Below are 20,223 nucleotides of genomic sequence, written 5' to 3' on the forward strand. Positions count from 1 at the left end.
GAAATAATTACTAGGTAGTTAACACATTTGGGCTTTCTGTACCTATAAATAAGTAAGTACTGTAAGTATTTTTTAATTAAAGCCTGCATAACCATTGTAATTACCTTGTTAAAGTGTTAAACAAGACTATTTTTTACAGCCTGTAATATACCTGTGATTACAGTGTAAAAGAGATAAGCAAGAACCCACTAAATATTACAGCCAGCGTACCCTGACTTACACTGTAATAATTCAGTTTTCTCACACATTTTAAATGCTTTGTTATACATTCTGTGAGCGTTGACTAAAGCACCTCATGCATGCTTTTCATAAAAAGGTAACATAACATACCATCATTTAGAGACTATTGAAAGGGGATACCCCTTATAACCTAACCACTTTCTTTCCCCCCTGTACTGTTGTGGTATAAGTACACCAAGTATTTCATGGATACCCGTAGTATACTGATGTAATTTGTGGGCCGTAATCCAAACTAGTGTTAGGCAAATACCGTGAGGTTTGGTAGCATTATTTTCCTTTTAATTTGCGGACATTTTAATGTTAGGTCACGAAATATCTGAAGATGGATGAGAGCGCAAGTACCACCAGGTGAAGGTTTACCTCTGCACCAATATAAACCTGTCTGGGTGACATTTATCAAGCTTGAAGAGGGGCTTAGGGACCCATCGGGATATGTTTGCAAAGAGGCTGGTGGACAAATATAGAAGGAAGCTAATCAAGCCATCTATCAACAAAAGAAGTGCACCATCTCTGTGCTTCATCACTTGTCCTGCGAGCTCTCGTAGCACAGATTTCGATGCAGGTTCCATGCAGGTAATGAATGATGTAAGTGCAAAGTAAGTGCCGGTGCAATTGACGTATTGTAGTTAAATAACTCTTACCAGCTGTTTGCATATTGTACACAGATCCGGATATGTATAGGCACATTAGGCAGATGTTCAGACTTGAGGAAAGACATCTTGAAGAATCACGCCAACTTATAATATACTTTATCAGCCAAAAAATTACACGCAAAATGGTTTTCAGACAACATTTCTTTAATACAAAGTCAACATATCTACATACACAGTGGCTTTAAACCAATTATTGTTTCAGTTAGAAGTAACAGTTTGAAAGTGATAGCACTTGGCCCTTATACAAAGGAAAAACTATTTTACTGAGATTGGGTTCTTTTTCATTTTGCCTGTATGTACTGTATATGCTCTATTCTTTTCGATGTCATTTTTTGTTAGTGTTGTTTTTTTGTTAGTCCCACCAACTCCCCCCCAAAATATTCTGCGACATATTCCAGTAAATTTGGTGTCTTGTTTTCAAAAGTCTAGCATCTTTACATGAAGTCAAAAGAGTAACACGGTGCACAAGCTTCCAAAGACTTCCATGGTTTCAGTTTTGGCATTGGGGCCATTTTTAACGGTCTTTTTGAGCTCCAAAAGACTTCAGTTCAGGATTTTAGTTCATTATGAAACATCTCAAGGTTCCCACTGTTCAGAAATGACGTGCTGGAAATGTGAATTTGCAGCAAGTTTTTGGTTGTCTTGGTCTTCCCTTGGTTGCATTGCACTGCTCTGTTTCATTGAGTCCTGATTTCTTTCTGCATCCCACAGAGAAACATGGCTGAACAAAAACACATGGTATGGTTCTATACAACACTTAAAAATGCTCTAGGGAGAAAATAAATCAACATGGCATGTTGCAACTGAACTATGTATGGCCTTTAGCATAGCTGCATTTGTCCATAAGACAATGGTATATTTGTGGATTAAACCATGTCATTGTAGGCAGTTGGACAGCTTGGGACATACTGGGGCTTTGTAGCAAACATTTAAGGAATGAAAATCACCTTTGGGTGCTATTGTTTTTCCCATTAGTGGATACATTTAAGAATGTCCACCTTTGAAATCCCTTTATTGTTAGAATTTACGATGAGGACGTCTAATAATTAAAAAAGAATCAATTTTGAAACCCCTCAAGTTTCTGAAGTTCCATGTTGTGAGAGAGAAAAGTCCATCTTATCTCTAGTAGACCCTTGCTAATGCCGGGGCAGGGAAAAGTTAATGTCCACATTGAGCATGAGAATGTAACAGGGCCTTGAATTGATGGTTGATTAGCAATTCAAATGGTTAAGGAGTGGACTAACTTCCCATCCTCCGCTAAATTATACCAGCAGATCGCTGATGCTGATTGTATGCCCTCATTGAGGCTATAGGTGTGAGAACAGGAGCTGGCTTGTTTCCCAGTTTAACTGCTAGCAGGGGAAATTAAAGGCAGAAAAAAGCGAGTGGTAATTAAAGACCAGGGAGCAGGGCTGGAGAAAGAACATTTCAGAAGGAGCGAAAACAGGCTTTACAAACACCAGGAAGTCGTATAAGAGCAGAACCTCCATGTGATTCTGATCCCACTCAAAGTATGAGATTTTGAGGGTCAAATGATACAAATACATATATTCTATATATTTGTTTATTTACAGGTATATTCTAGATCATAGTGGATATCTAACAAAATGAATGAAAAGCACATTATGTCAGAAAATTATAATAAAAGTGAAAAAAAAGAAAAAACGTAGGAGGATTTTTCTTAAAAACTGTGAGGGTCATAGTCTGTACATGGTCATATAGGTACAGCAAGTCAAGTTGGGCTGATTTAGTAAACAAAAAAGTTCAATTATGACATTTTTTGATTGATTAGATATTTTGTAGACCAGTTCATAATTCAACAGTTGCTAAAAGAATCAAAAGAATACTAATGCCTACAAGTTAATGATAAAGAATGAATAAAGAATCTCAACAAGGTTTAAAAATGGCATCTCCTCATCGGCACAGGATCTACCCAGGGGTAGAAGTTAAACATTGGTGAGTGATTCAGGCAAAGCACTGACATCGCCTCCACTTTTTTTTAAGAAACGCACAAGGTTTCTAAGATTACAAAAAAACGAATACACAAACAAAAATAAATCAATAAAAACTGATATTTTCAAACATGAGAAGTGGGTGGTATAAAAAAAAAGATGAGGAGAAAAATGTCATTAATACTAAGTGTTTGGATATATCTTTATATTCTGCATTTAAATATATATGTATGTGTGAGTGTGCAGTATATATGTATACGTACATACATATATGCACACGTACACACAGACATGTTATACTTAACATTTCTACAGTGAAAAAATAGAATGTCTTTCAACGTAATATGAACAAATAAGCATTTCTCTTTTCCTGCTAATTTAAAAAAAATGGGATACAACATCTCTGTTAAAAAACTAAACCGAAACTAAAATAAAAAGTCAACTATGTAATGTAAAATAAGTCATCATAATACAACAGTAATGTTTTCATAATGTTACAATAACAATAAGGCTTTTTTGGAAATAAGAAAAGATTACACGCAGTTCTGTCCATCGCTCTGGTTTTTGTGCACACCCTCAGAATCCTCCACAGAATCCGTACACTCGTCTGTTCCAAAGCACTGATCTCAAAATGAAAATTTGGTAATTTCGAAAACCTTGTATTTTTTTTTTTTCTTTTTTTAAATCAGACACAAATACATTAGTGCGTCAAATCCAACTTGCAGATGTTTTAGGGGTTTTTGTCTTTTTTCCTTAGGGATGTGCAAGTAAGTTGTACCGAAGAATTTCATTATCACATCATGGCATCGAGATTCAATATGGCCTGTCACCCACATAGACACCACCTATAGGACAAAACCAAAGCAACTACTTTGTTCATCCACCTGTTACCAAACACACATACAGTGGAACTAAAGGCCAATTTGTTAACCACATGAAAGTACAGCTTTGTAATTGCAACAGGCCTCCGCCACACTTGAGTGTCTTACACAATGAAATAGATGATAATAGAGGAGGCTGGGGGAAAAAAGGAGAGGGTGAAAACACTGTTGGATCTTGTTGTCATATGGATGCGCTTTCAGTCATACCCGCCACGGCGCGAGCGGTTAGCAGAGTTGGCATCTTTTGTTCGTCAGTTTCCTCTCCCTCAAGAGTCACACTTACAGCATACACGAGATAAGCAGCATGTTTGGTTTTTGACCGAAGATTTGAACAAGAAACAGAAAAAAGATAATTCCTCGTAAGACAAAAAAGTTTGAAACAATGATGATGAGCGTTGGTCACTGTACACAAAGAAAGCCCGGACTCTGCGGCAATCCTTGTTTGGTTGTTCCGTTTGTTCCAAAGCTTCTCGACCCACCAGATTTATCTGTTGTTTAAAATGGTGGAAATAACACCGAAGCCCCATGATGCAATGGTTCCAAAGAGAAGAGTGATTGTAAAAAATCATGGGATGCGGCTGCCATTTCTCCCACCTTGACCATCCGCGAGACGACCCGGCCGCAGCTTCTTGCGACAGTCAAGGTTTTCCCCGATGTCTCTGGTGACTGAGACAGGAGCCTCCAGGGGCACTTCTAATGTGGTATCTCACCATCACTGTGGTTACCTGGCTTGGGATACTGATTTTACACACGTTCACAATTCCTGAAACTAACTGATCTTAAGATATATCTTGCTGCTTCCTTCCCCAAGACCACTGACAAAGTAATCTCTAAGCTCTTAGCGCTCGAGAAGAGGCAGTTATGTGATGTATACTTTACTAGTTGGGTGTTTTTTTCCACACAATTATGCATATCATCAGTGGGACAGTGTAAAAAAACTCAAGGTGTATTTGATGCTAGATGGTAGTGTTCTCGTGCGAGTTACGGTTCCACTGTTTTGATTTTTTTGTCTTACCAGAGTTTCGGGAAAAACCATTTGGGTTCACACGGGCAACCGCAATTTGGTCATTTCTCTGGATATCACTCACAAAATGTGTTGATAGAAATACTTCAACCCCTTTAAAAAAAAAAAATAAAGTCACCCCGTCTTGGCTACATCCATCTGCCTCTCATTGATTTTTGCTGTTGCCTTCTTCTTCATTCACTGTTGCTCGTTACCGTTGTATCGCAAAGATATTTTTGAGAAGAGAAATTTCCACGAATGTTTACAATGTCCTCCACATTGAAACACTTGAGGTAAGGTAAGCAGTCTGACACTTTGATCAATACCCGCCCCACAGCTTGAGCCAGAGCGTCTGCTTCCACTCCTGATGAGGGTTTTCTTTTCTTGATGATGGGCAATTTTCCGCGCTTCCTCACGAAGGGTCTCTTATTCGAATTGGAATTATTCTCAACTGGTTGGTTGGGCGTCGTCTTCTAAAAATCTACAATGGGATCCTATTTGGCATGTCTGAATTAGTGATGGTGCTATCGGCGTCTGCTGTCGTCGTTTAAAATTTCAAAGTTTCTATGGCTCAGGAGACTGTTGAGGGGGGCGACAGGATTCTGGGGGGAAGAGATGGCTTTTTACGTTGCATAGTGATCAAAGCTTCCTAAGTACTCCAGAGCTGCGTGATAGCAGAATTGGTACTCATCCTGTTGGAAAGAAACACAAACATGCAAGAAAAAATGCATCAGAAAATTTGAATTACCGCCTCGTGTTGCCTCTGCCAGCCATAAATTACATCCATGAATGTCATCACTTATATTGATACAATGTCATCACTTATATTCTCTTAGACATTTATTTGAAATTCTCATCTCACAATTAGCATATGGATTCTTGAGTTATGGCCAAAATCTTGTTTTGTGAGGTCACAGTGACCTTTGACCACCAAATTCTATTCAGTTCATCCTCGAGTACAAATGGATGCCTTTGCCAAATTTGAAGATATTCCCGCCAGGCGTTCCTGAGATATCACGTTCACAGGAACAGACCGGACAGACGTGTGATCAGACAGATGGACAATATACCTCTGGCCGCGGCTGTCGCTGGCGCAGAGGCATTAAATCTCACCTTTAGTTTAAAGAGTTTGCAAAATAATGAGGTTAACATTTTTCAATTCAAAGTAAATGAACTGAGTCAAGTTTAACTTACTTGCTGCAGGTCTTTTAACTTATCTATGGCACTTAGTCTCCAAACTACATTAAACTATAGTAGAATTACGTTATCCCCAAAATTAGAAGCCGTGTATGTTTTTTTGAGTGTGTGTGTGAACACTGACCTCAGTCTGGACCATGGCTGGCCTCTGTGTCCGGAGCATCTTCACTGTCTGGAAGATATCAACCACGCCTTCATAGCGCATTCGCTCCAGGACGATACTGAGGGTGATGAAGACTCCGGTCCTGCCCACGCCAGCACTGGAAACGCATAATGACAATGTAAATGAATAAGGAGGTAATAGATAGTCTGGACTAATTGGTGAATCTTTATTCCTGCTTTCCTTTCTTCTCTAGTCCCATATTACGTAGGTTTTGTTAGAACTTTGTGACTCTATATTAGTCTAACCGAGACCTGCAAAATGATCTTTAAATAACAACAGGATTTAGTTGTAAAGCGCTGCACGTTTGCAGCTCTGACTGCCTCAAAGAGTTAACCGTTCTAAAACTTTGATGGCCAGAAATCCTGCGGTGATGGCAAGGACGCAATCTGCATGTGTGAGTCCACTTTGACTTCTCGCCGAACACAAAAAGAGCCCTCAAGGACACACGGACGCACTCCAAATCAGGCACACAAACAACCAAGCAAACATTTTGTCTCATTAAGCCCCTCCCATGTGTCGAGAAACCCAGCCTGCTGCTGCTCTCCAGAAATACCGCGTCTTAACTCGGATCCTGAAATACTTGAGAGCTGCCTCTCTAAGCTGCTTTGCTGTGAAATGACTTCCACTTCACCAATGGAACAATAATTGATATGACAACAGATTTATTTGGGCTTCTTCCAACCTCCAAAGCAATTTTGTTGAGTGAAGAATGAAAGCTATAGCTGCTAGCTTTTGGTTTGTGTGCGTGTGTGTGTGTGTGTGTGTGTGTGTGTGTGTGCGTGTGTATGCCCACAAGTATGTGTCTGTTGGGGGACAAAGCTAGACATAGGACAAAATATGACTTGTATTATTTAACTATAAATGAATATCGAACACAGTAGGTATTGAGCTGTATCATGCAGAACATATGACCAACCCTCCCACGGCGCAGTATCTCTCAGCCCACCCAAAGCCTCTTCCTGGGAGTCGGTCACAGCTTGTCACATGGACTCTTAAACTCACTCAGAGCTCCCCTCTCTCTCTCTCTCTCTCTCTCGAAAGATCAACTCTCCAAATCTGAAGGCTCGCCGAGCCGTTGCAGACTGAGAGGATTTGGTGTCCCCATTCACAGGAAGTAATCAGGCAATTAATGACAAAAAGCATGTGGGTCTATTAGATAGTGGCTGAGGAGGAGAGAGGAAGAAGAAGAAAAGAGGGTGGGAGTGGGAGAAAGGAGGGCCGGGGGAAATGGATGGATGGGTGGAGAGGAAAAGAGAGACAGAGAGAGTGAGAGAGAAGATTAAGAAATAAACAGAGGGATGACAGACGGGAAAGGCCGGTGACAGAAGACGAAAGAGTAAGAGAAAAGGAAGGCATAAGCTCTCCACTCGGAGATGAAAAGCCTGAAGGAGGGAGGAAGAGGATGATAGGAAGGAGCAGGAGGTGGCTATGTTGGTGACAAGACAAAGAAACCTAAAGCCTGATTCTTTTTTTTTCACTGTTCAAGAGAAACTTATTTCCAAAATTAGATATATCCGCCTTTAGACAGTGACACAAAAAAGTACAAAATTACTGCAAAAGACTGCAGGTGACTTAAGTACCCAATTAACAGCACACACTTTTAATGATTTACTACACTCTAGGCTGAAGGCGTTTTGTATTAATCCTCTTATGGTGCTTAAAGAAATCTAACAGGGTTCACTGAGATGTGTCAAGGATGCCTTAACTGTGCATTTGGCAGCTGAATTCAACATAGTCACGGGGCTCTTGCAGACCAGTTTAATATTCGTGTCCTACAATTCCTCCTGCAATAACCGATCCTTTCGCTCTCTCCCCCTACAATAACTCGTAGGACTCATAGAAGGGAGGAATAACTCAGTCTTATTGGAGCTTCCCTGACACATCCTGCAATTCCCAAGGGGTCATTTCACTGCTGGTGACATCATTGCTTTTTAATACAGAGGAGGTGATGTCATGTTTCATGATATCATGGCGCCTTTGCGGTAGAAATGTGGAGAACTAGTGACACTTAATCCGTCAAAAAAGTAAACCATGTTTATGAGACAGCAAGGAAGTAATTCAACGTGTTAAACACTACCACATTCATAACAATAATTGTTGTCTTAAAGCTTTTTCTGAATGCCAAACCATGAGAACCCACGAATAATGGATGACATACAGGTGCGTGCCTTTATTAAAGGAATTTATAGATATCTTTTCCTTACTAGTCTTGCAGAGCATACAAAAACAAGCCTTTTAAAGATGTCCATTGTCTGGCAACAAAAGGCAACGACTCATTCAGATGAATCCCACTCGAGGTCTATCGATGAATAAGAAAAACCAAAGGCCTTGGTGTTGCCCACTACCAAATATCGGTTTCTTCCCGAATCCAGCATGTCAAGTTAATGATGAAGGTTACCTTGGAAGCTACAGCCACAGTGATAAAAATGCATCACGGAGCTATCGTAAAAAACAAACAGAATGGCTATATCATTTCATGTGCCTCCTCTTTGCAAATGCCGAGCCACATCACAGCCTTATCAATTATGCAGGACATGGGCCTGTGGGGGTGCAGAGGTAGCGTACTGCGGTGGCAAAAAGGTGAGGAGGGATTGTATTTTGTCATGCTGTTGGAGCTGCACCGCAGGAGTTGCTGCGCTGCAAAAACAATAACCAATTTAAGAATATATTAAATCTTGTCTGTCTTTGCAATTTGAGGCGTTGAGTTGCAGTGCCTAGAAACATGGCGTATCACGGCCCTCTTTTAAAGAAACCCTCTTAAATGATTTAATTATTACTATGCAACATGGCAGTGAGATCCGTTACCTGCAGTGGACAGAGATTGGTCCATCCTGTCCAAACTGCTCCTTGGTTTTATGCACCTGGCCGATGAAATCAATGAATCCCTCTCCGGATTTGGGCACACCTTGCTCTGGCCAATCAGTAAACTGGAACTGCCTTACTGTCCTTGACTGGCCATCCTGCAAACACAGAGAAAATAAAGGGTTTTTCTTTTACACCTTTTTAATTAAAAACATTATGCAGGTGATACAACCTAGATAAAAGATCTACTATGCGGTAACATCATACTAAGTGTAGCATTTGTTGATGATAAACACAGTACAGAAAAATGAAAGTACAACGATACACACATCGCACCACAGAGGGACAGTGTGTCCTCCCCTCTCCCACCACACTCCTCTACCACCGACCCAATCTCTATTTTCTCCCGTTGTCTCTTTGTGTGGCATGAGTAGGTCTTAGTTAAAGCTAATCAATAGTGTATCTGCCATGACAAGCGTCTTCTCCCAGACACCATGTTGAATAGGATAATCCTGCGATGCGATCGATAGAGCGACCTGATGGATGGAGGTAAGAAGCAAGAGCGGAGGACTAGCGGAGCAGGAGGTGGGATTGGACAATGAAAATTGAAAACAAAAACCTTGACATGCTGACAAGCCCGCTAGCCAAAATGTCAATCTTAACAATTTAATGTTATATTGATTCGTATAATCTTGTGTTACTGGTGCACTTGCGTTCGAATCCAATGCAAACAAAACATTTAAATAAGTTTTTTACAATCAGGTGGCATCGCACTAGAGAAGGGAATTGATCGGTTATATTTTGAGAGAGCTGATCATCGAGTCAGAGAATGCACTGTCAATATGTGTGTCCTTGTAAAGAAAGTTATTTTAAAGTTGTCTTGGGGAGAATACATTTCTCACGAGAGTAAGCGATTAAGGCAACAAAGAGTTGTGCATATCTCCAGATGTTTCTCACTTCTCTGTGCAACGAACATTAGACAGGATGTATCATTCTCACACATTTCCTTCCCATTTCTTCACACTACGAAGGCACAATTTGATGAATAGTCATTTAAACTGGGATCTATTTGTCCATTTTATTATGCTGCTATTAGTTGAGGTAGAATTATAGACTCTAAAATTAGGTTAAAAGTGATTTTGTCTCAAGTATGTTTATAGAATCAATGTAACATGCAAGAATGTGAGCTGCGTGAAACAGGTTAAAACAGAATTATGTCCCCTGCAGCACATTTCCTGCACTTGTTTGAGTAGCTTGATAATGATACACAAATTACATTTATGCACAGAGCCAGTGAATTGGTAAATAGACAGAAAGGTAACAATCAATGTGTATCTAATTCGCTACAACCTTAGAATAGCTTAACGCACAGCAGTGTGTAAAGAGCTAACTGCAGGCTTCTGCCCACGCTGCCTCCGATACTAAACCGGCCATACAAACACCTTCCAATCACAGGGTAGCCACTCGCTTAAGTATATCCTTCTTTGTTGTCTATCTGACTCTAAACAGGACCATCATTTACTAAATGAACATCACATAAAAAACACATTTACTGAGATAATAAAAAAAACGAGAAGTAGGTGCATTTGCCTCAGAGACGCCTGTATGATTGGCCAATCCTGATGGCCAACACAAAGAATGCTAGTGGGCTTCACTTTTCAAGCGTGTCAAAAATGACATACATCAAATTGGGATAACACTAAGTGTTCATCATGGATGTTGTCATGGTTGCTGCACTACGTCGTTATTCATTCATTAATTCTAATTTTTTGCCGTGAGCTAACCATCCCCCGAGCATGCTGAATGCAGATGGTACATCTGCAGCTACTACATGTCAAAGGATCTACATAATCTGTCTATTGAATCTTTGTGCTCCGAATGCAAAGTCCTGATGACCCGTGTGCCAGCATGCACTGTGTTGCTGTCTTAGCTGTTGATATGTTTCTGCACCGATGCAGCCAAGATGTATTCTTGTACGTTTATCGTTCTTGACAAATTCATTGATTTGGATTCTAGTAAGCTAAGCCATATGCTGACTCTCTTTGTACAACATCTCGCGTCGCCCCTGTTCTATGACGCATTGCATGTTGTCTTTCGTGCCTTGCCTTTGTTTTTCATCTAGAAACATTTTGCCTCAGCGGTTGGATTAAAAGTGAAAGAGGGGCAAAGACAACAACACAATGAACCAAGCACGCTGAAGAAAGAGGAGAGAAAAAAGAGAGAGGAAAATTTAACACGCAACCTGAGGGCCCACGCGGCGTGTCAAATTGTGTGATTAAATACGTGACTGGCTCGCTAGATGCGAGTGTTGAGGCATAGAGTCTATGCTATTACTGCGCAGAGGCGTGCAATGTACATGCGAACACACACGCATACAAAATCAGTAATATGGAGTTTAAAAACCGACAACACAACGCTTTCTTCTTTCACACCTCCATATACCATATCTCTAATATCATCCTCTCTGTTTTGATCCTTAACTCTGACGATAAGCTTTGACTGTCTGCTGGCTGCTTTGATGATTTAGCACCCTTTAACAATCCTCTGAAAGAACCCTGGACAGTGCATTAGACAAAATGTTTGCATGTTGTTTGGTTTTTTGGGGGGGTAAAAATGTGTGTGTGTGTGCTTTGAATGTATTTGTCCTTGTGTGTTAAAAACATTTAAATAAAAAGTATAAAAAATAGCAGCTTAAAACCGCATTTATGTCTAATTTCCACACCGTGTGTCAGTTTGTGTATAAGTACATGTGTGTGTGTGCGGAGATAGAATATATTCATTTTTTTAATACCAACAGGATGACTGCTAACTAGCTGCCACACCGCCTGGGAAATCAGTGGATATGTCAGCCTGTTTGACAACAAGAGGAAGCTGTTTTATTTCTGCGCTACGGTTCCGCTGCTGCTGCTGCTTCAAAATGTCCGACCTAATTGGACCAAAAAAAGAAATCCTGAGGTAAAAAGATAACTGCAGTAGTGTGAAGTAGGCAATAAACAGTTCAGGGCAAGAAAAGTCACTTTGGTTGTGAATTCTCATTAATATGTGAATGAAGTTACTTTCAACATTATGTCATTATGATATCTTGTTTTGTGTGGAAACCTATCTAACTACAGAGGAAAAATTACAATATCAGAGCCAAAGGGACCTTTGATGAAAAAAATACTGTGTTTATGTGACCTACATTTCCGTAACCTGCTTGGTCTCCTACATTTCCCACACTCCAGTGAAGGATGGGTCAGCCAGTGCAATTGTGGCAAATTAAAGCATAATTTGGTACTGAATTGCATTCTGGTCTTATGAGCCTACAGAGAAAGTGGTGTCTTTGTATTATATACGATTATTCATGACCTACACGCTGGTTCAGTGTTGCTATTGAATGTCAGTATGAAATGGAGAATCTATAAAGAGCCCCTCGTGCCCCTCCGAGGGACTGACCTTGAAAGATTAATATCCATGACTGATGTTTAAGTTTGCTGACAACAATTCAATACAAAAATATTAAAAAAAAACGGTGTCAAGTGTTTGACTTGTTATATCTACACAACCAAACAACAGAAGTTACCCAGCAACACATCCACGCCCCAACACTCCCAGGTATGTCTTACCCTGGCGTCTGTGACCTTGAACTCTCGGAGGATGTACTGGGGCATGTTGTACTCCGCCATGGGATCAACCACAAAGTACTGGTACCTGGCAGAGCGCTCCGCCGGCCAGTACTGGTGACACTTTTCCTGTTTGAGCAAAATGGTTAGACAAACCCTTTGTTCATTTATGTTATGATGATTTAATCAAGACTTTTTTTGTTTTCATTTTCTTTTCTTTCGACTCCTTTAAACCTTACACAAATAAATATTAAGAAATAACATGATGAGATGTGTGTTCATGTCCTACCCGTCCCATCTCTCTCAGTTTGGTCAACATGACTACAATGGTAGAGTTGTTCTCCCAGAGCATTCTCCAGAAGTCTTCCGTAGTCTCTGCAAGAGGGCCCTGCGTGGCGATGTAAGCCTTCTGTTGCCTGTATACAGTGAAACCATTCATGTTTAGCTTGTATAATTAATCAGTACCATTTTTAACACCACTGATGCAATTTATGGGGATTACACTGCTTACACCTTAAAAATCGTGAAGACAACAGAAGCAATGCATATACATCTTCCGTTCCCATCTAAATCACATCCCCATTTCCCTTATAGGCTGTGCCTTCTCTTCACAAATGTGAGTCTAACTTCTCAGAGAGAAAGATGTTAAATTGATGTCTTGAATTAATAAAGATGTTTCCAGGGAATCACCTCACACATGCCTCCTGCTGGCACATTTCCTGCCATCTCTGCCCTCTTCCTACCTGTATCCATCGATGAAGCTGGAATTGATGTAGTCAGATCCTTCCAGGCCTCTGATTGGCTGCAGGCAGACGCGCGTGGTCTCGTAGGGCATGATGTTGACCAGCCGATTCTTGAACTTGTTACAGGGAAGGTTGGCACTGATGAAGCGTGACGTGTGGGCTTTGGAGTTGGCCAAACGCTGCAGGGGAAAGATGGAGGTTTAGATGGAGGAATCAAAGGGAAAGAATACACGGAAATAGAGTGAGGCAAAGAACGCAGAAGGAAGATAAATGCCACACAGAAAGTGTGGCATGATAGGTATGGAGGAGGAAGAAGATGAAAAGAAAGTGCAGTGGTGAGGGGAAGAGGGAAAAAAATTGGCAAAAGCCACGGTAGTTACAAAGAGGAAAGAAGATACGAGGAAATAGAAGAGAGAGGAAAGAATAGCAGGAGAGGATGATAAAAGGAGGAGAGACGGGGAGATGAGGAGAGAGGGGAGGACAGATGCGGGACAGATAAAGAGAGGAGTATATCAATGACAGAAAGTATTAAAGCAAACCCAACCAAATCTGCTTTGGCGATGATGACACAGCTTCAAAGGGACATTGTTGATCAAGAACATGTTTATTGGAAAGCAATTCAAAAACTTTATCCCCTTTTGCAACTTGTGGGGTCCTGAAGGGTCAGATGCAACGACGGAAAATATGCCACACACCCAGGCTAACAAGCCTCTGGATCAAGTCGGTACGAAAAACTCGCCTAAAAGTGGGTCACCAGGGCCTTTGATAACGGCAGTGTGGAATGTGTGCATAAAACGTGGACTCACAAAGGGTTGTTCACAGAGACCAACACTGACTGCGTAATGATAAAAAGGAAAAGCTGTACTGCTACATCATCATCGTCATAGGGACCTCAGTGGTAGTTTGTGGGTCAGCCACTATTATGATCGCCTCCTCTCGGCTTCAATGTCTCAACAAGGCATTTATGTGAGTGTGTGCTCGCTTGTTACCGTTTGCCCGCAGACACCCTAATCAGATTGTCTAGGGCCCCTTTCAGCATCGCAAGCGGGAGGGGAGAGAGAGTTTCATCTGACCAAACTAAAAAGTAGTCAGGAATGCAGAATTATTTCCAGGACTTCCCGTCTCTCAATGGTTATCAAAAGTGTTTCCCCTTGAGTTTCAGTGTAAACAAGGCCTAACTTGCCATTTCTCTCTTTTTCCTATTAGAGCGTGGTTCTCTCTTTCCCTCTAATCTCCCTATAGCACCAGTACCTCTCAGCCACTTGGAGTCCGTCCAGCCCGTCTCCTCTTCCCTTCATCCCTTGCTACTGTCCCCCCTTTGATCTGTGTTTCACAAAGGCACCTGGAAAGGCTTGAGGTGGCCTGGCAGCACTAAAGAGGCCCTCGGCTACACCGCCAAACATCGCAGAAGTGCAGGGAACGGAGCAAAACCTGGCAACCTTTCATCCAACAGGGCAAAGAAGCACCAACTGTCGGGTTCCTCTGGTCACAGATGCCAGTTCCTTTCACATTTAAAGCACAGTGTATCTTTTCACTTGAAAGTGTACATTAGGCATGTCTCACCACAACAGGGATAATGACTTCTGGTGTTATAAGTCACAATTTAGGGCTTACAAAATTGTGATCATCCTAATCCTAACCTGCCCTTGCAGTAACCCTGACAAACAACTAAACAACAGATGTTTAATAATGCTTATGATGCAGCTAAAATGCAACACAACACATTTGGAAGTTCTTGTAAGCTTTCGCCATTATTTAAATTTAAAACTGAAAAGAATCTTGTTTTTGGTAAGATTTGTTTACATTTGGATCAAAATTAAAACTCTGCTGCTGAATTGAAAACTATTCCTTTATTTCACTTAAAATAATTGCCAGTAGTTCCTTTTTGTGTTTGTGTATTGTATGTTGCTTAATACTTATCTTGCATGTGGGTCGTGTGCACAAGCATCTTCAGTGCAACAATATTTCCCTAACATGCTTGTTATTCACGCACATGTGCCAGAAAGCATTAGTCTGACAACTCCCAGACAAGTCCCTCCTCCCGGTTCATTCTCCCTGCTGAACTCCTGTGAATCCCAACAGTCTCAGCTTAACTCTGTACGACACCGTTTCCCACCTGAGTATGACAATGCTCTCCCATCCGTCCCTGTAGTGCAGCATTCTGTCGAATCACTTCCTTAGTGCCAAGTTAGCATACAGTCGTCCCTTTGTTCATTAGCCAAACGTTCCTCCCTCCACTTGCCCTGCGATCCACCTCCATTTGTCATCATCAAGTATTAATTACTTAGCTCCCCCACCCCTCTTCACGCACACCTCTCTTCTCTATCCTGACTATAGTGTAGACGTTATTAATCCCCGGGTGACACCTGACGCCAGCTCAGCATTATCCTTGTTACAGATGGCGATGGAGATTTCATCACCGGTGTGCGCCAGCGAGTTAAGAAACACACAAGCACTATTATTGTTTCTTGGCAGGGGGGCCGTATTGGTGAATGGCGATGGGAAGATGATGGATGATTGGAGAGTGAGCGTGTGTGCAATTCAAGGTCAGCAGATACTGACTGGAGCGCTGAAGCTGAGATGGGTTTATTAGTTGCCGATTGTTAAGATCTTTAATGGAGATCTATGTAAACACTGCGCCCGGCTGTTTATCCTCACCTACTGCTTTGTCATGAATTTCTCTAAAGAAGTATACACTCTTTTGTTCAGAAACCTAAACTCATGCTGCTTCCAGACAAAATCCTTTGTCTTGTGCCTGCTAGATTAAACCCAATTTCTTTGCTTATTCCAAATCCTCCAAAATGAACATTGGGCCAAACTGTGAAAGGCTTCAATACTTCCATTTTCTAGCTTTGAAAATAAAATAATTAAAATAGTGTGTATCTAAGCCACTAAGTCATGAAGTGAGGCTCAGAAAATAAAAAATGTGCTTTCTAACTCTTCTGAGATCGTATTGGCCAGCATGTGCAGTACAAACTGACAAATAGATGGCTGATAAAACTGTTTTCATCTCCATTCTTCTTACCCGGGGCAGGAAAGACATACAGTACATCTCATGTTCTTCACTCTTTAAGCTCACCGTGTTCTACACTTAGTTCAATCTGCTTTCATTATGTCTGTATGAGCAACAAGCTGAAATAAACCTGCTTTTGTCTAAGTCCTAACTCAATTTGCTAGAAACTGCATCTTCACACGACCCTTCTCCCAGGTCCCCCAATCAGCTGCTGTCATCATCCTTTTTATCTTTTCCCCAGTCTCCACCATTCCAGTTGCTATTCAAGAACCACTATGTGTTTTGTCCAAGTATCAAAATGCAAATACATTTATAATATTAATGTATGTATAATAGAATAAGAACATAAATCAAAAGAGCCATTATTGGAACCAATTATTAAGCACAATCAAAACAATGATGAAGAGCAAGAAATATGAAAGGCAAATAAATTGGATTGGGATTCAAAATAACTTAAATAGATAAAAGATACAACTGGCAGCCTCATTTAAAAGATTTATAGTTGCTTCAGACAGAGCTCACTAAACTAAACACTTAACTTGATGACTTTCATGTTAAGATTAAGTCCAAAGAGTGAAAAGCTATTACAGACACTGATCTAACATGTTTGCTATTTCTGATCTGATTTGCAGGTTGTTTGTAACTCTCTTGGCGTGAGTTTTTGCACTGACGTTAGTAATTTTAATTGTTACCTGTTTTTGTCAAAACTCAAAAATAGTCACCTGTGAAAATCTTGTAATTTACATGTAAGACCCCAGTAATAGTTCAAGTTGATATGAAACACTTTGTCATACACATACATGGTTTGTAACTGAAAAGAAGAAAGAGATAGAGCTTAAACCTTCAGCTTTAGCAAAGTACCTAAAAAAATAGCCATCATGTCACAAAGGAAATTGCTCCATTTCCAGTACCTTGAACTCTAGCTCCATGCCAGTGACGTGCTCGCCGCTCTCCACCTGCGCCAGCTTCTGGATGTAGGAATAGAGGCTCCGGGCGGCCACTTCAGTGTTGCCGCAGGCCACCGCCTCCAGCAGTGCGTCGTGAATGAAGCTGTACTGGTCCTCCGTCTGCACCATGTAGTTCCGCTGCGAGCGCATCAGCGTCACGTGGCCGTAAATGTCGACCGTCTTCTCGTGCTTGATACGTTCAAGCATGGCATCGATGACAATGAAGCAACCCGTCCGGCCGACACCCGCACTACAGGTGGAGGGAGAGGAATGAGAAGAAAGAGAAGTCCAAGGTTTTAACACATTTGTTTAATAGAATTGAATTTCTCCCTTGCTCTTATTTCTAGGGTATTAAACTTTCAGGGGTCTTTGTGTGTAATTTAAGGTTATTCTCTCTGCTAAAATAATTAAAACATTATGCATGTCCAGTAATGCTTGGTGATTTGTTGTGGTGTTACATTGTATTAATTGTGTTGGAGAGGATATAGTGAACGCAAGGGAGGGAATACAGAAACAACCAAACATGACAGAAGCAACAACAAGAGGACAGTGATGGAGACTGAGCAAAGCAAGCTGTCAAATTTCAGTTCTATTGTGAAGTGCTTTGGACTTTCCCTTCTTATCTTGACAAAAAGGAAGGTTTCGATTTGAATAAGCCATATGAGAAATATCACTTGTAAAAGGAGGAAGGGCTAAGGAGCAAAAGGGAGAAGCAAGAAAGATGGGAAGGGATTACTGTGCGGCTTTTCAGAGAGAGGGAAAGAAGAGACAGAGGTGGAGAGAATAAAAGCACAGAAAAAAAAGGGATGCCTTAAGAAGAAAGATGATGTGACCAATGGAGAGAAGAAAAGATGGAGGATCTGGTAAGAAAGAGAGCATGTGTTTGTATAATGTGTGTTATGTAATGTATAATAGCAGTCACTCAGGAGCTCTGCCATATCATTCACTCATGGATACACACACACACACACACACACACACACACACTAGGTGCAATGGCAAAAATGAAAATTCCTTTTTCCCTGTATAGGGCTTCATTTTTACTCTAGTGGCATCACGATAACCACAGGGGCACATAAAACTGTCCCACTTGGGCACATGAATTCCAGTTACATAAAAGTTTAAAAACACGTTGGGAGCATTTCAACCAACCCCGACAGCAAAAAAAAAAGTCGCTACTGACCTGCAGTGGGCGATGATAGGTCCGGCGTCAGGCGGGTTGCAGGTCTTCACCCTACGGAGGAAGGCCAGGAAGGGGGTCGGATACTCTGGCACTCCGTGGTCAGGCCACGCCGTGAACTGGAACTGACGAACCTCCCGCTTCTCACTCGAGCCGTTCTGGAAAGAACAGAAAGGTGGGGTTGGATACAGTGGTGGAGGTTTGTTTGGAATGACCGACCAACTGGCTTTATGCGTGTTAGTGTGCCGGTTTCGCTTTATGGCCACTATAGGCATGGTGCACTGTATAACCAGTTGCCTTCAATCCGACTAATCTACCGGACGCCTTTTGTTTGCTTCCACAGAACGTGCTTCAACCATTGACTGTGGTAGTCTGAGTCAAACCCACAATTTCCGGCCTGTACAGTACAAACGCTATGCCTCAAACTGAAGATCTCTTTGAGCCTTAATATCTCCACATGAAAAACTAATTCTCATGTCTACACAGGCAGATGTCTTAATTTGCACAAGTTCACATCCCTTGTATTGGTTTGTGCATGTGATGCACAGGCCTATCAAGCTCGACAGGCCTGTGCGTCATGATTGGAATGAAGAAACGTGTGCTGTGCTCTCTGAAGCCTGAAAACTACACATTTTGAACAGCCACATCTAAAGGGGACGAGTGTTTCAACCTTAAAATACATATTTTGGTGCAGTAAGACGGCATATGTTTCCTTTTGGGCTGATCAGATGGAGTCATCATAATATAATAAGTACAATAATTTCTATACTGAACAGCACAGGTATTACTGTATATCTTCTTGCTCTCACATTGCTGCCGCTCATAACATCTACAGATACATGCAGCAAACACCCACATTACACAGCCGTCTGTCAGCTCCCTCCTTAAAACTCAACGCATCAAAGATACAAGCTGGGATCCAGACGAAGGTTTTTTGAGAAGCATAAGAAGAGAGAAAAACATTTCTCCTGTGCATGTTTCTGTCCTCCTCTCCTCTCTTTCCTCTCAGAAGATCCTCTAATGGAGGAACCGTTTGCATTTCAATGCGGTGTTTCTGCTTCCCTGACAGAGGGATTTTTTTTCCCTTGCTGAATAAATGAATAAATGAGCATGGTAATTAAAAGCAAACTGACCTAAATCTTATTTTCCTTTATTTTCTTTTGGACATTCCCCATTTCTATAGTTGAGGTAGGTTGCATTGATATGGTTTGTACTTGTTTTACTGAAAAATATATTTTTTTATTCAGGATTTATCAGTAGACACAATTTGGAATCACTGCAGGACATACATATGGATACATATGGATAGGTACCACAGTGGCTGCTTTATAGATGCACTGTGTGTGTGTGTGTGTGTGTGTGTGTGTGTGTGTGTGTGTGTAATGCCAGCTTATGCTACCTCATATTTCACACAAATTCAACACAGCAATTTTTTTTCTCTGAGAGATATAAAGTGAAAACAGCTCAGTGAGAAATCACAGCAATTGCTGCAGTTATAAGGGGGAGGGAGACGATAGATAGAAAAAGAATCCCATCGGTGGGTTTGATGGGGGCTGAGAGCAGCAGAATGTAAATGGTACTGAATGTCAACCAGCAAGCTTTAAAGCACCGTGGCTGCTGATATGTTGCTATCTTTACCGTCACTGGTTTGCCCCGGTGATCATTGCTCCACTGACAGTCCTACAAAGCTACAAAGTCAGCTGTGACGTCTGTGTGGTGCTATCTGGTTAAGGGGGACATTTTGGAAATATCTTATCCTTCCAAAGGCAGTTTTGTCATGCATGTACAAGCATCTGTGTTTCTTTCTTCTTTTTTTCTGTATCTCTGCATGAAGGTCTGTATTTACA

The 20,223-nt window shown here is 41.2% G+C and overlaps 1 protein-coding gene across 1 annotated transcript in view; it reads right to left on the reverse strand.

Moving 5' to 3' along the window:
- Nucleotides 1–1,023: 1,023 nt before the first annotated feature.
- ptprsa (protein tyrosine phosphatase receptor type Sa) overlaps nt 1,024–20,223 on the reverse strand; it is a 219,463-nt gene continuing 200,263 nt past the window's right edge. The window contains exons 30-37 of the mRNA XM_079158092.1: nt 18,380–18,534; nt 17,161–17,446; nt 13,237–13,415; nt 12,783–12,909; nt 12,497–12,622; nt 8,895–9,049; nt 6,051–6,186; nt 1,024–5,421 (exon numbers count right to left, since the gene is read on the reverse strand). Coding sequence (XP_079014218.1) covers nt 5,353–5,421; nt 6,051–6,186; nt 8,895–9,049; nt 12,497–12,622; nt 12,783–12,909; nt 13,237–13,415; nt 17,161–17,446; nt 18,380–18,534 — 1,233 coding nt within the window. The 3' untranslated portion in view covers nt 1,024–5,352. The remainder of the gene's footprint in view (nt 5,422–6,050; nt 6,187–8,894; nt 9,050–12,496; nt 12,623–12,782; nt 12,910–13,236; nt 13,416–17,160; nt 17,447–18,379; nt 18,535–20,223) is intronic.

This window comes from Pholis gunnellus, assembly GCF_910591455.1.
Source record: "Pholis gunnellus genome assembly, chromosome: 4".
NCBI lineage: Eukaryota > Metazoa > Chordata > Actinopteri > Perciformes > Pholidae > Pholis > Pholis gunnellus.